At 42.5% G+C, this 13550-nt stretch overlaps 1 protein-coding gene across 1 annotated transcript in view; it reads left to right on the plus strand.

The window, feature by feature from the left end:
* The window catches only part of LOC146183537 (uncharacterized protein C05D11.1-like), a 111653-nt gene that overhangs the window by 23862 nt on the left and 74241 nt on the right, over positions 1–13550 (plus strand). Inside the window, exons 7-9 of the mRNA XM_084609132.1 lie at positions 2621–2731; positions 7859–7950; positions 12422–12524. Of these exons, the coding sequence (XP_084465258.1) occupies positions 2621–2731; positions 7859–7950; positions 12422–12524 (306 nt within the window). The remainder of the gene's footprint in view (positions 1–2620; positions 2732–7858; positions 7951–12421; positions 12525–13550) is intronic.

The following is a 13550-nucleotide window of genomic DNA, read 5'->3' on the forward strand; positions in this document are numbered from 1 at the left end:
CATTAAAGGGCTTTCTGGATAGGTGAATTTGAGTTTTACTTTTAGCTTCATAACTTAGTAGCATTTTTGTTTATCACAAGCCTTATTGGCTGTCAGTAAAGGTAATAGTACCAGGTATTTACAGTCAAACCTTGTTATAACAAATTCTGTACAGTCTGCAGGTAACTTCACAAAATTGAAATTTTGCAACATTGAAATTCGTCTCCTAGCATATGGAGGATCTCCAAAACATTTCACAGACCATTCATATGGAAAGCCTTTAATTGTGGCGAAAGTGGGCATTAGTTACGTGATTGGGTGACATGCCCATACAGTTTTGGCTTCACCATCATCACAGTTCTGAACTGTGAGTCCCCGACCACATTGCCGATTTGATGACGCTTTAGGTCATGTGAGAAGGAGCCAGGGGTGGCAAACCACGCCAGCTTTTCTGCCTTGCTCTCTCTGCGTCGGCAGCAGCGAGAATAGTGCCCTCCATCATACCAGACAAAATGTGGTTCAGCTTCAGTTGAACCTAGTGTAGTTGGAGTGATAGCTGTAGCCGAGGCACCTCTGTGTATATTGCCACACGGCTGCTCATGCGTTAAGCTACTTCTCACGTCAGTTGGCCTTTGACCTTGACCTTCGGTGGGAACAGTGTGGCTGTGGCTTAAGTTCCAACTTGACCTTGAAGCTGTTTGAAGGTCATCGGAAGCACACAGTGACCTTGTCGTTAACCTGGCATAGTGAAGCTGTCGCTTAAACAAAACTGGGTCCACGCTGCACATCGTCACTTTCCACTGGTAGAGCCAAGTAGGCAGGCATGCAGCATCTGAGTGGGAAGTGAGGTTGTCAGGTGGACGGGTGTGACGAACCTTCCAGCCCTTTTGCCAAGCTTTTTTTGTGACAAATCAATGCAACAGTTTCAGTGTGATTGTCTTTGTGTACAGGCAGCATACCGCATTTGGCACCCATTCAGAGCAACAGCACGAGACCTGTGTTAGCTGCGTCTGTCCTCGCGCATTGCGCAGACGCTCGTGCTGCCTGGTGGATTTGTCTACATCTGCGAACCTCACCCATACTACTCCAGACTCCGCAGGAATGAAGATGAAAGGCCATTAGCATAGATGAACTGTGAGCAATTAGTTAAAAAATCTGAATTCATGTTAGAACAAAGGCATCAATATGAAGGTGTGCTAGCTTTATACAAAGCACAGTCTTTGTCGAAGGCTCTGCATTTGCGAGACTTAGTTCAAGTAGCGAAGGTGCAATGCAAATTGAATGGCCAGTGCAATTCGCAGACTATTTGAAATTGTGAATATTCGTACACTCCTACTGGGAACATTCTTTTTTCTTCATTACCAATTTGGATTGCTCTTTCAGGAGCATAGTGTGTGTGCCTTTTCATGCTCCATTTAGCTCATTACAAACATTGTCTAGGAGGCTAACAACCAGTTTGAGGACTTTGTGTTGTCAGCCCAACGTGAGCAAATATGAAGCAGCTGTTGTACCGCACAGGTGTCCTAGAGTCTTTGTGTTGAAATGGTCGATGCAGTTGAAGCTGTCCTCCAAATTCTGTATTTTCTCTCTTGTTTCTTCAGCTTCATGAGCTGCCAACAATTTTGTAGCATATTTGCCTGGCACCCGGTTCCTCTCGTGTCTGTGTTCCATTAGAAATGCTAGATAACCGAGACAATCCAAGAAGAAAGCTGGAGGAACGTCAGAGAAATGCTGTGCGCTAAATAAACGATCACAGGAAAAGGAGAGACGATAGGACAGATTTTCTTCTGCGGTGCCGTAGAGTGCAGTAATGCAAATAAAAATATGCTTCGTGGCACACACATGTGCATGATATCGATATTTGTGTCACAGCTGGTGTGATACAAATGCCGCAGACTGTCACCTTGTTTTACTACATTCAGGACTGTACATTTCACCTGCGGAGAGTTACCCTGCTACGTAATTACACTGTTGTCTCCATTTTTATGCAAACTCTAATTGCCATTGGTGTCAATTCCTGATGCCCCTAAAAGTCATTGCATGGAACCACTGTGTGCGGCAACTAAGTCGTCTACTTGGGCAGTTTTTACGCCAAGCATATCGAGGCAAGGTTTGGATGGGCGCGATGGAAAGAGTGAACAGGCCCTCTTCCTAGCCTAGGTGGTTCTGGCAGTATGCCCAACAAACTGTGAGGGGCGGCCACACATTGCTGGTGCCATGGTTGCCACTTGTGTAATATGCATTACAAGCATTTGGTGAAGGCGCATGGCTCTAAATTAATCCTGTCAGCTGTAAACAGACGTGCGTGAGTGCATTGGTTGTGCCTCTGCATGCACATTTTGTTTGTGGATGATGCAAATATTTTTTTAAAGACATTTGAGATTCGTATAATTTAAATTCGACTCTAATAGGCTGGTAGTAGTGTGATACTCTTTATCCTTCACTCATGTACATTTTTTCAAGGCAGTAAATAACTACTAAAATGTCGGAGAAAATTTTTGGTGCCCTGGTTTTCAGTGCTTTGTACATGCAATGCTTGTGAAACCACCCTAACTCTTTCTGTACTTAGGTAGCCCATCTTTAAACAGTACGGGAGACAGACTCGTTTGTTTTTGTTTTTGTTTTTTTCCTAACCTTGCAGGCTTGGGAAGATATTGCAGCCATTTTGGTAATGCAAGACTACCTGACAGACACATCTGTCTCTCCTCTTCAGAAGTTGTTTGTTGAGACAGATGACCCATTTTGCAGCATGGTATGTACCATAGTGTGGCATTTGCTTTGGTAATTTTATTGCTGCTTTTAAAAGGTAAAGGCCACCTGAGTTAGCGTCAAGTTTAGGCATGAAAGTTTGCATCAGGCCCTGATGGATTGTAGCATACAGTTAGCTCTTGATTTTTCAAACTCTGAGAGTACTGAAAGTTCTGAGTTGAGTGATGCCTTTTAGTACACCTGGTGTTAATTGGACCTGAGTGTCTTGTTTGAATCATCTGGAAGTTCAGTTTTATTTGTGAGAGTTCACTGCAGTGTTGCTGGAGCATGAAGTAGGTAATTGGGTACATAAGCAAGTATAAAGGATGAGCACAAGTTATCGCCAACTGACACAGCAAGAAAAAAGAAAAGTATTTTGTGCAGGTCGTGATTTTCTGCTGAACCTGTCTGAACAGTGAGGAAGGCTTGCACTTTCTCATCAGCGTTTTTGTAAACCTTACCACTGCTGGTTCAGATATCTATTGCTCCATTGATCACCTACCTGTGCTAATCCTGCTTTGCTTACCACTGTATACATGCTTATGGTATTGCTTTGAGCATTCACAAACTCGAGGGATAAGTTGGCTTTAAGGTTTAACATTTAAGGTTATTTTTTTCTTTGTCTTTCTTTCTCTTCCTTGTGCACGAAGCGCTAGCAATTAGTTTGGGTCGTAAAGTGTGGCTGATATGTGGATCTGCTTACATGTGTCTTAAAGTGTACTTTTGCGTAACCTTTACATTGTTTTGAGAAATGTATGACGGCAGCCTAAGAATTCTTACCAGAAAGATTTTTTATAAGTGGTTGGTGGGCATGTTTTAACTCCTTTCTGCCCGGCCTTGTTGCTCTGTCAAAGCCCTTTGTGGTGAGCGACCGCTGATTTGTCCTTGTCCTTGAATAGCCATTGCTGTGCTAGCTGTACCTTTTCTGTCCCTGCATTTTTTAATTTGGTAGCAGTTTGTGCTGCCTGAGGCTGTTTGTTAGTCGGATTGTGGCAGTCAACTGCCAAACTTGTCGACTCTTACAATCAGTCACTTAGTTTCTCTTTTTTTTTTAAGCATAATTGCTCGCGATAACATTAAAATATACTACCATATTTACTCACTTAATGCTCCCACTTTTTTTACAGAAAATTGATGAGAAGTTAGCGGGTGCGATAATTTTGCGGGGAAATTTTTCGAGCAAATGTTTTGGAGTGCTAAAGCAAATTTAAATAGGTGTGAATCATGTTTCTTAGGCCAGCTATTGTAAATATAAACCAAAACATTACTTTCAAGCAGAACTTACCTTTGTTATAAATGTACAGCATTGCCTAAAGCACTTTATTTGCTGCATGCAGCCTAACCATCACTCCCCGCGTTTCGGGGTATAATGCTCACAGCAGACCATACAGTTCTACCCTTGATCAGTCTTGATCTGAGTCCGTATTGATACTGCAGCTGCTGCCTCCAGTAACGCACGCAGAACTCTTAGATGCCGAAGTGCCTGTTGGCAGTGTGGTTGCCATGTTCTAGTGCATACTCAATAGCTTTTAGCAGTACCGCACCATTGCGATGCGGAACCAAGGGCACGGTGGACGGTAGAACAAAACAAGTAACACGGATGGATTGAAGGAACAATGACAGCAAGACACGGAGACACCTCTCAAAATGGCAAAATATGCACAATGGCTCAACGAAGGAGCATAACTCGTGATGATGATATACCCAAACACGCTATTGCTGCTTGGTAGCGCGCACACACAATTAGACCAGCTAGTTTCAGTAGCGCTTCAAAGATGGCGCTTGCTACTACTAGCAGCTAAAGTCACTGGAACTCCGAAAGTACCGCAATCAGCGGGCAGCGCGCTGACATCATTTGGTTGTTGTTGCCAGAAATGGTCCAGCGCGATGAAAGCTCCTATAGCTCGTGGTGTCTCCTCTGCAAACGCATAGTTGATTGATTGTGCGTTAGAAATAACGAATGAAAGTATTTAAGAATGAAATCTTGTATGGGATGAGGGTTTAGGAACGCATTTATGCGTTTCATGACTGTTGCGCTGCCATGATCGTATTCTTCATTCCTCGAGCATGCACGCACATGCAAGATGCAAGCTTGTTCCGTAGTGCTTCATTTTTTGCAGCTCAGGCTATTGTGCCTTACATAGCCGAAGCGAATAATTTTAAAAGACTGGCAAACGCATGTTTTCGGAACAAGGCAAACTGTTTACAGCAGTCATATATGCCGCTTTGACGTGAGAGCACGCCTGAAATGTGATGCGCAGAAAGTTATTCTCTTAGCACTTGCTGTATCATGCCCGTCTGTACTTCCCTTCGTTTTGTCGTGCGTCAGTTGGAGTGGCATGTTGTTAGACAGCTCCAACTACACTAGCGCGCGAAGCCAGCGCTCTGAATTTGCAGCTAGATGGTCGCTCGATGAAACCTTTTTGCAACTACTTACAAGGGGTGGAATAAATCGGGAGAGGCTCCGCTTAGTAGCAAAGAAAGCGCCAAGCCTAGGAGAGTGGTTGGGGAAGTCTAGGCATGCATACACACTGTGCAAATGACAACGGCAGGCTAGCGGAAGACTCCAGCAGCTGTGAGAATATGATGTGCTCTTGAAGTGACTGAAGAGACCAGAGCGCGACCCGTGCTCGGCAGCATGTTTGCAAAGCATTAGTCGCTCAGCGAGCTGTGCACGAAGCCCAACATTCATCGTACCACTCCTTTCATGACCTTTCCTTGCTGTCGGCTCCTAATGTTATCGCACATTAAAGAACTGAATGTTATTTAATTTTGCACGGAACCTTCTCATTCGGCACCCTGCTTGGTCGTTCCGAGAATTATCTTGTACTTAAGGGAAAAATTCAAATGAGCGACATATATTAGCAAAGCACAGATATAATTGCGATATTCATTACTCATTAGCTAATATGAATGACCTCCAGAAAAAGAAATGCGCGAAGCGTCTCCGAAAACATAGCTGTCACGGATAAAAAATCTACAGTGAAACTGCAGTGGAAACTAGCTAGGGATGTCAAACTAGTAAATCGCAGGATGAACGATTTAGTGCATCCGGTAACAGCTGATGGGCTCGCACAATACTTAGCTCGCAAAGCCTGGTATCCCTCGTTGGAACAAATTTGTCGTGCAAATGTGATGCAGTCATACTGCTCTTCGATTAACAGACTTTCCCTCGAAAATGTAAATAGCGCTTTGCCTCATTTTGTTTTGTTGCTACATCCGAAGGCGCAGCACCTCGGCATCATCGGAGACAGAGCGACCACACAAAGCAATATGGGACGAACTTATTCGTAGAACACGTTGCCCGCGTACTGCCGAAGCCTTGCGCTGACTGCGGGTCATCTACTCGAGCGGACCATCCATGATGGGGCTTGAGCACGTGATTGCAGCTGGCCCAAGGGCGGCGCCGCGGCAAAGAGAAAACAGCTGCGGTACTTTCAGAATTCCAGTGACTTTACTAGCAGCAGACTCTCGCAGTGGTAATTTTGGTAGTGTGATGATTATGCAAGGAAAAAAGGAATATTTGACATCCAATATGAAGGGTGAGAGCATTACGCGAGTGCGAGCATTATGCGAGTAAATGCGGTATATATACATAATAAAGTGCCACATTTGCTAATCATCTATGTTGTGCACAGACATATATCTATGCGTGCAAGATGAGTGGAGTTGATGTGATTGTTGGATTCCAACTCGTCACTAGTTTATAGGACAGAATGAACCACTAGAGATGAGCATTAACTTCCAATTAAGTCTTTGGCGAAGCACTTTAGACAGAAAATAATCTTTTTGTTGGCTTTGAACAAAATGTGTACGCTCTGCAGGAAGCCAGTTAGGTGGTACTGCATGGTGAGTGCTACTCATTCTTGTTTGCTTCCTGAGCCGTGGGTAAAACCTTTAGTTTTCTGTGGCAGAAAATCTTAAGGCCTGTGAACTGAGGCAAAAGAATCTGCAGTATTACGCAGGAGACAGCTAAGACTGCTTCAGACTGCTCCTCGCAAATCGTCAAAACCATCTTAAAAGTAGCTAAAGCAAGCATTTCAGTAATTTGGGTAAAGAGCGGGACAGACAGATGCATTGAAGGTATGTGGGAAGAAGACAAGGGATCATTAATAAAGAAAAAGCACTAAAAGAGTTGCGTGGGGTAGTGAGAACAAAGGAGGATAACTGGACACAAGATTGGGCAGCTATCAGCAAGTATCAAGTATTCATGTATCAGAAGCATGTTAGTTACATAGTCTGCTGATTTATGGGACTGGTTTGACTAATATATTGAAGCCGTTGCTTTGCTCAATTGTGGAGCAAGCATTGAAACTTTGACATATTCGTTGATTTCATATATTAGTGCCATGTACACTGCATTCTTCTTTGATGGGGAAAGGGCCTCGGCTATGTTTGGCCTCAGCATTTTGAGATTCTATTATAATGGTAATAATATTTTGTTTTAATTCCTTTGAGGTTTCGTCGTCCCCCCCCCCCTTCGCGTCATGTTCACACAAATAAGGTAGATTAATTTTCCCATCATTCTGGCTTCATTCTGATGTTCATAACAGCAGTCATATTCAAAAATGACAATAGCAGTGAGCACATAGTGCTGTCAAAAATGTTTTTTTTTTTAGAACAATAGGAAACTATAGGGGCCTTATAGCCATAGGTAAAATTTGTAGTACATCATGTGCAAACACTTTGGTTCATACACATAGCGCAGCCTTTTTATTTATTTATTTATTTATTTATTTATTCAGCATTTTTAATTTTTTTAAGCAATGCTCAAAGAGCATTTCTTGTGGCTGTCGACAGCACTTGCATTTTGGCTTCATTCTGATGTTCATAACAGCAGTCATATTCAAAAATGACAATAGCAGTGAGCACATAGTGCTGTCAAAAATGTTTTTTTTTTTTAGAACAATAGGAAACTATAGGGGCCTTATAGCCATAGGTAAAATTTGTAGTACATCATGTGCAAACACTTTGGTTCATACGCATAGCGCAGCCTTTTTATTTATTTATTTATTTATTCAGCATTTTTAATTTTTTTAAGCAATGCTCAAAGAGCATTTCTGTAAGGCATGTAATCGCATGCCTGCAGTGTGCCTCAGAGTTTGCAGTCATGCCTCTCCTTTTCTTTCAGGTAAAGGCAAGCTTCATTGAAAACAAAGAAAGCTGCTTTTATTTTGGTTTTGAGAATGTAGCCAGACAGAAGCTCAGGATGATAAAGACTGCGTAAGTGTAATTGTTCTTATATTAATGGGACTCAAAATTGACCAAAACTTGTCATGTCTCTGTGAGATTATAGTGGTGGAAATTAAAACATCTTGCCTCGTACTGATAAAGCCTGGCGTCCCAATACCAGAAACGAAGGGTCTAGTTTTTATTTCGGATATAAAATTCGCATATAGTATGAAGCTTTAGTGACACTCTGCACTGAAAATTTGGTATTTTCAGCATACTGTCACATGGTGGTGACAAGGTCGATAACACAAATGAAAAACTAAGCGATTCGGCGGCGGCGAGCAGCAGTCGTGCTCCACTGTTATCCAACAAAGAATGCCTGTTTCACTCGTCACTGCTCAATTTAAAAGGGGCATAGAAGTTCTCGATAAAACCGTGAACAGTGACTAGCATAACCGGGAGCATTGTAGAAATACAAGCACGTGGCTGGATTCCTTCGAGATAGATCTCGAACCACCTGCCACAACAAACAAACTGATAAGGCCGTGTCTCGCAATAATGAGCATGGACAACAAATAAATACGGAAGTGATCCGTGCGCTAGATTCACAATGATAAGACCACATGGCGGCGGCTGTCGAAAAAGAGTAAATCAGGATCTTAATGGTTCGCGGCAATCTCTTTCCATGTGACCCACGTTCATAGGAGTAAATTATTATTTACATGTTATTAGCTGAGTAGTGCTTGTTTTATTCTCCTTTTTAGTCTCATCTCTTAAAGAAATTAAAAAATGTAATTTGGTAAGCAGTGTTTACTCATTACCATCCACCCAAGTCCAGCCTTAAGGCCATGAGATTAGAAGCTTCGCAGTTGAAGAAAAAGTTTCAGTTGTGAACATTTGGGAAGAATCTTCATAGTTGAACTGTTTAGATGATGGTGCACGCTGTTCTGCGAAATCCATTCAGGCATAACACTACCCACAGTCCGCCAAAATTGTTTCCAGCAGGTGTGCAATAAAACTCCATTGTTTTAAAGAAATGGAAGGAAAGGAACAACTTGCAATTGAGCTCCCTTATTAATGTGTAGCTGTATGGATGTGAACTGGCACTGTAGTTGTAGTTATCAAATGGTTCTTCCCTATGCCCTTAAACTGCCGCAAAAGAAGCCATTGCTTTTCTCCTCATGAGGTCATATTTTTGTGGGAAACGCATGTCTCACATGCTGGCTTTCTGCTTCACCCTGTTGCATTGAGGCCCTGCAGAAAAGCAGCTGTGGCAGGTGATCGCCACTGAATTTTTCACATCGCAAGCGCTCGTTAGCATATCTCCGGTTGATTTTAAAACATAGTAAATGGTCACAATTTGTTGAAATTTCTAACGAAATAACCAAGAAATCGTTTATGTGGGAACACATTAACTCTCTGGGAGACGTTTTACTGCCTGCAATTTTGAGCACATGAAATGGGGAATTGTATGAACCTGGAACATATCGAGGTTCCACTGTAAATCTCAATGGCAGAAGTAGGGGCTGGGTTTATTATACAAGTGGGTTTACTGTATTATACAAATAAATACAGTAGTTGCAGTCTTTAGAATCTGCATCCCCATGCCCTTGGGCACTGCTAAATCACAACTGCGTTTCTCCTATTCATGACGTGTTTCTGCGGGAGCAGTCTCCAATATGTTAGCATGTTGTTGTTCTTTGATGTTTTGCCTCTGTGCATGTAAGCGCCAAGGTGTCTCTGCTATTTATGTTGTGCGGCCTCTGATTCAGCCCGCTCTTGCGATAGTGTGTGTACAGTCAACCACTAAACCTATTATATGTCCACATTTAGGCGAAATTTTGAACATGGTAGCTGAGGAATCATGTTATCAGAGACAAATTGACTGGGTGAAAACCTTTCTATCACAATGGGACATTTTTCTGCTCCTCTTCCTGTGAGCTTGAGCGTATGAACTGCGAAAATATCAACAAGGTTCTATTGTACATCAGTATGCATTAGCAACCTTGAGTGTGTAAAATCAGGCAGGAAACAGTTCATTATTGCCTAGTGGCTCAGGCCAAAATTGGCTTTGTGGTTGCTCAATTTTGCTGGTGTGCAGTTTTCATGCTCACGGTGTCTAGCATCAGAATACACAGGCATACTTTTCTCCATAAAAATCTGCAACATTTCTGACAAAGATGTTGAGTCGTGCCCCTCAGATACCAAGGTTTCTTTCCTTTCTTTTTTACAAGTTTCATGTCAAATTAAATCGAAACGTATTCTCACCTGTATAATCATAATGATTTCCTGTCCAGCCTAAGCACAAGGTGCTCTTTGACTGTCCAGTCAGCAAGGTGTTACGTCAGGTGTGTAAATACAGTAGAACCTTGTTGATGCATTCCAGGTTCATACAGTTTCTCATTTCATACGCTCAAAATTGCGGGCAGTAAAATATTTCACAAAGAGTTTCACTATTTTTCTCCCAGTTAATGCGTTCCCAAATAACATGATTTCCCGGTTACTGTGTTTGAAATTTCTACAAATTATAGTTGTATACATAATACGTTTTGCAATCAGCCAGACATGTGTTAATGAGTGCTAGTGGCATGAAAAACTAATCATCGGGGCTCACCGTCTTCAGTTGCTTTCATGCAGTGCTTAGATAGGGCTGAAGAATCAAAGAAAGCCAACTTATGGGGCACCCACTCCCGCAGAAACACGACTGTACGAGAAGCACTGTGGTGCTTTAGGGGCATAGGAGGGAACCATTTGATAACTACAACTATTCGCTTGAATACGAGCGGGCCAGGTTTGGAGAATGCAACATGAGCAAAAACACAGCCACTGTAAGCCATCGCGATGGCTTCTCCACATGTCACTGGTGGTGTAAGGAGATGAAACAGTCCCCTATAAAAGCATGGGGGAAAAAAAAAAAAATCCAGCAAGAGCTTTTGGCCAAGACCTCTTATATTTGGAGACATAGGCGCGACAGCTTTTCAGCATTATGAGCGGGGCTTAATGCGGACACCCTGCAAGCAGTACAAGCACTCGTCTAAACTTGAAATTGTAGTTTCTCAAGAAACGCTGTCAATGCATGCCTGTGTTGATAACTTTCAACTTCAAATGTGCAATGGATGCTTTTGATGACCCTGATGGCACAGGGTGGATTTCCTTGAGCGCCTTTTCTGACACTGCGCGGAAAATTATGGGAATTTCACTTCCTCCATTTCAGACTATTCCTAAATTTGTCAGCCACCAAGGGAGATGTAATGCTGGTAGTCAATGCTGCAAACTGATGATTCGAGCATTGGTGCCCTTCTCTAGTTTGCTACTCTGTGAAAGGAACTTTGTTGTGGGACAGTGAAAGGCACTGGTGACATCACAGTCAAGAGAAATCGTTTGCACCTGCGAGCTGTTTCGTGGAATGCCTGTTTAAGGCGTACTTCAGTTGAGCTTTTATCAAGAGAACATCCTGGATAATAGGTTATTAAATTGGATAACACATGGTTCACAGGGCATACCATTGTAATTTCATGACTACTGATGGGCCACAGGTGTTATCATGCAATGTATGCCATTGCAAACAGAGGTTTACAGGCCTTGCTGCAAGGTCTGATTGTATTCATTTTAGTAAACGAAGCATGCATACTCGATAGGCTTCAAGGATTGTCAGTAGACTGGTAGAATGTTCTACGCGACACTCACGGCACGTTCGCCACTATGGTGGAGGGTGAACACTGTCATGGATAGGTTACACGCAATGTAAATACCCAAGAAAGTAGAAGATTGAACGGCCATAGCCCAGTGGTAGAGCACTGGATGTCAAATTCGGAGGTCATGGGTTCAGATCCCATTGTCGACTACTTTCTAATCAGTTACTTCCACGATTAATCATTACTTCAGATTCATCACAAAAAAAAATGTGGTCTCCTTTGTGTCAGTGGCTTTGGCTCCTCCCTTATGTACTTTGAGTCTAGTCACAGTTAATCATAAAATGTCCAGCCTGTTTGGCTCTTTATTTGTAATCAGAAAATAACCGCACATTCAAATGAACATGTAAACGATTGCTGTGAGGTTTTCAACAGCGATACCCGTAGAAAGGCAGCCTAGACAAAGGCCAACCCACGCAGTCAGCTGATTGCGCCAATCATCAGGCACATATTGTATCATTCATACTTTTAGTGTGTTATGCACTTGAAGGATTCACCAGGGACTCTGCTAATTCATCACAAAAATGGCTGTTGTCATATAGAAAGAGGACATGTTATCAAGACCGCATTGTAGTCTGCCAATTTTAATGGAAAAATGCCGTTTTTTGTACCACACTTTGTCAGAACCATGAAAAAAAAAAAGAACAGCCTTTACACGTGTACTATGTTGATATGCAGTAGGGAAATAGCTTAGCTCCACCTTGCCTTTTTTGATACTGCTTAGCTGCACCAGTTAAGTGCACCATTCCTTTTGCATGATGCACCTTGTTGAAATGAAAGTTGAAATGAATGGTCATGTTATCATGTTGACAATTTGGGCTCTGTTTCAGGTTGATGAAGGCAGTGGCAGACATTATCAACGAGACTGTGACTCTGGACATGGAGAGATTGGCTGTGGTGATTCAGCGGCGGCGCCTTCGGATACTGAATCAGGTGTTGTGAACTTACACCTGTGGCAGCCTTCAAGCTTGATAGGTTCTGTACATGCTTGTTGAGCAGTGGCATGGCAGAGCTGCCTTTAACTACTCTTGTGACTACACAGCATATAGCTCAAACGTGTGGAAAGGGCTTGCGGCATTAGTCTGGGTTTAAAAGCTTTCAGCACGGTGTCTAATATCTTCCTGAAAGATAAGTCATGCCACCATGGAAAAGGGACTTCCTCTGTGCAGGGAAGTGTACTTTGGAGTCTTCTGAAGAGTCCAAATGCATTCTGCCTGACTAGTTGATGTGTGGGATAGACTTATGAACTGTGGAAGTTATTTTCATAGGTTTTCTACTTCTCCTGCCTTGTCTGCTTTTGAAGCAAAGGACAATGTATAATATGAGCAGTAAAAATGTCAGGTTTTTAGACCTCTGCCATGCCATAGAATTGCGAAGGTGCAGCTGTGTTTGTGTCATGGCAGCCACTTTTTTGTTGATGAAACACAAGATATTTAGGACATGATATAATGTGAGCTGTGCAGAGTTAGCCGCAGTGAAGAGGGGCCGTTTGTGAAAATGGATGGACAGTGCAGGCTTAGAATGTGCAGTCTTTTGTTTGTTAAATGATGCAAGCATTGTGTTAATTAGCAAACAAATGTAGGGATAGTGGAGCGGCTTATTGTGAGATACAAGGGTAGCCAGCAGCCACTGTCACCAAGAAAAGATTAAGGATTTTTTTTTTGGTATTGATCAATGTTAAATGGTAATGTAATCAGGTATATAGCTGAATAGAAAGGAGAAAAGGAAATGCGCACCACCAGTAGGATTCAGACCCACGACCTATGACTGGTGGCATGTGATTGCTTTTTTTTCTGCTTTGAAACTGATAATGCCTATGGTTACATTATTATCTCTTGTTGATCAGCAGGAAAAAAAAAATATCCAATGCTCTACTTGATGGTGTTGGGGGCTGTTGTCTGCCTTTGTATAGTCACTAAGTGGGTCTTTTATTTGTCCTGGGCTGACTTGCAATTGGCT

The sequence above is a fragment of the Amblyomma maculatum genome, chromosome 7 (assembly GCF_055883805.1).
Source record: "Amblyomma maculatum isolate TAMU_Amacu chromosome 7, ASM5588380v1, whole genome shotgun sequence".
Taxonomy (NCBI): Eukaryota; Metazoa; Arthropoda; class Arachnida; order Ixodida; family Ixodidae; genus Amblyomma; species Amblyomma maculatum.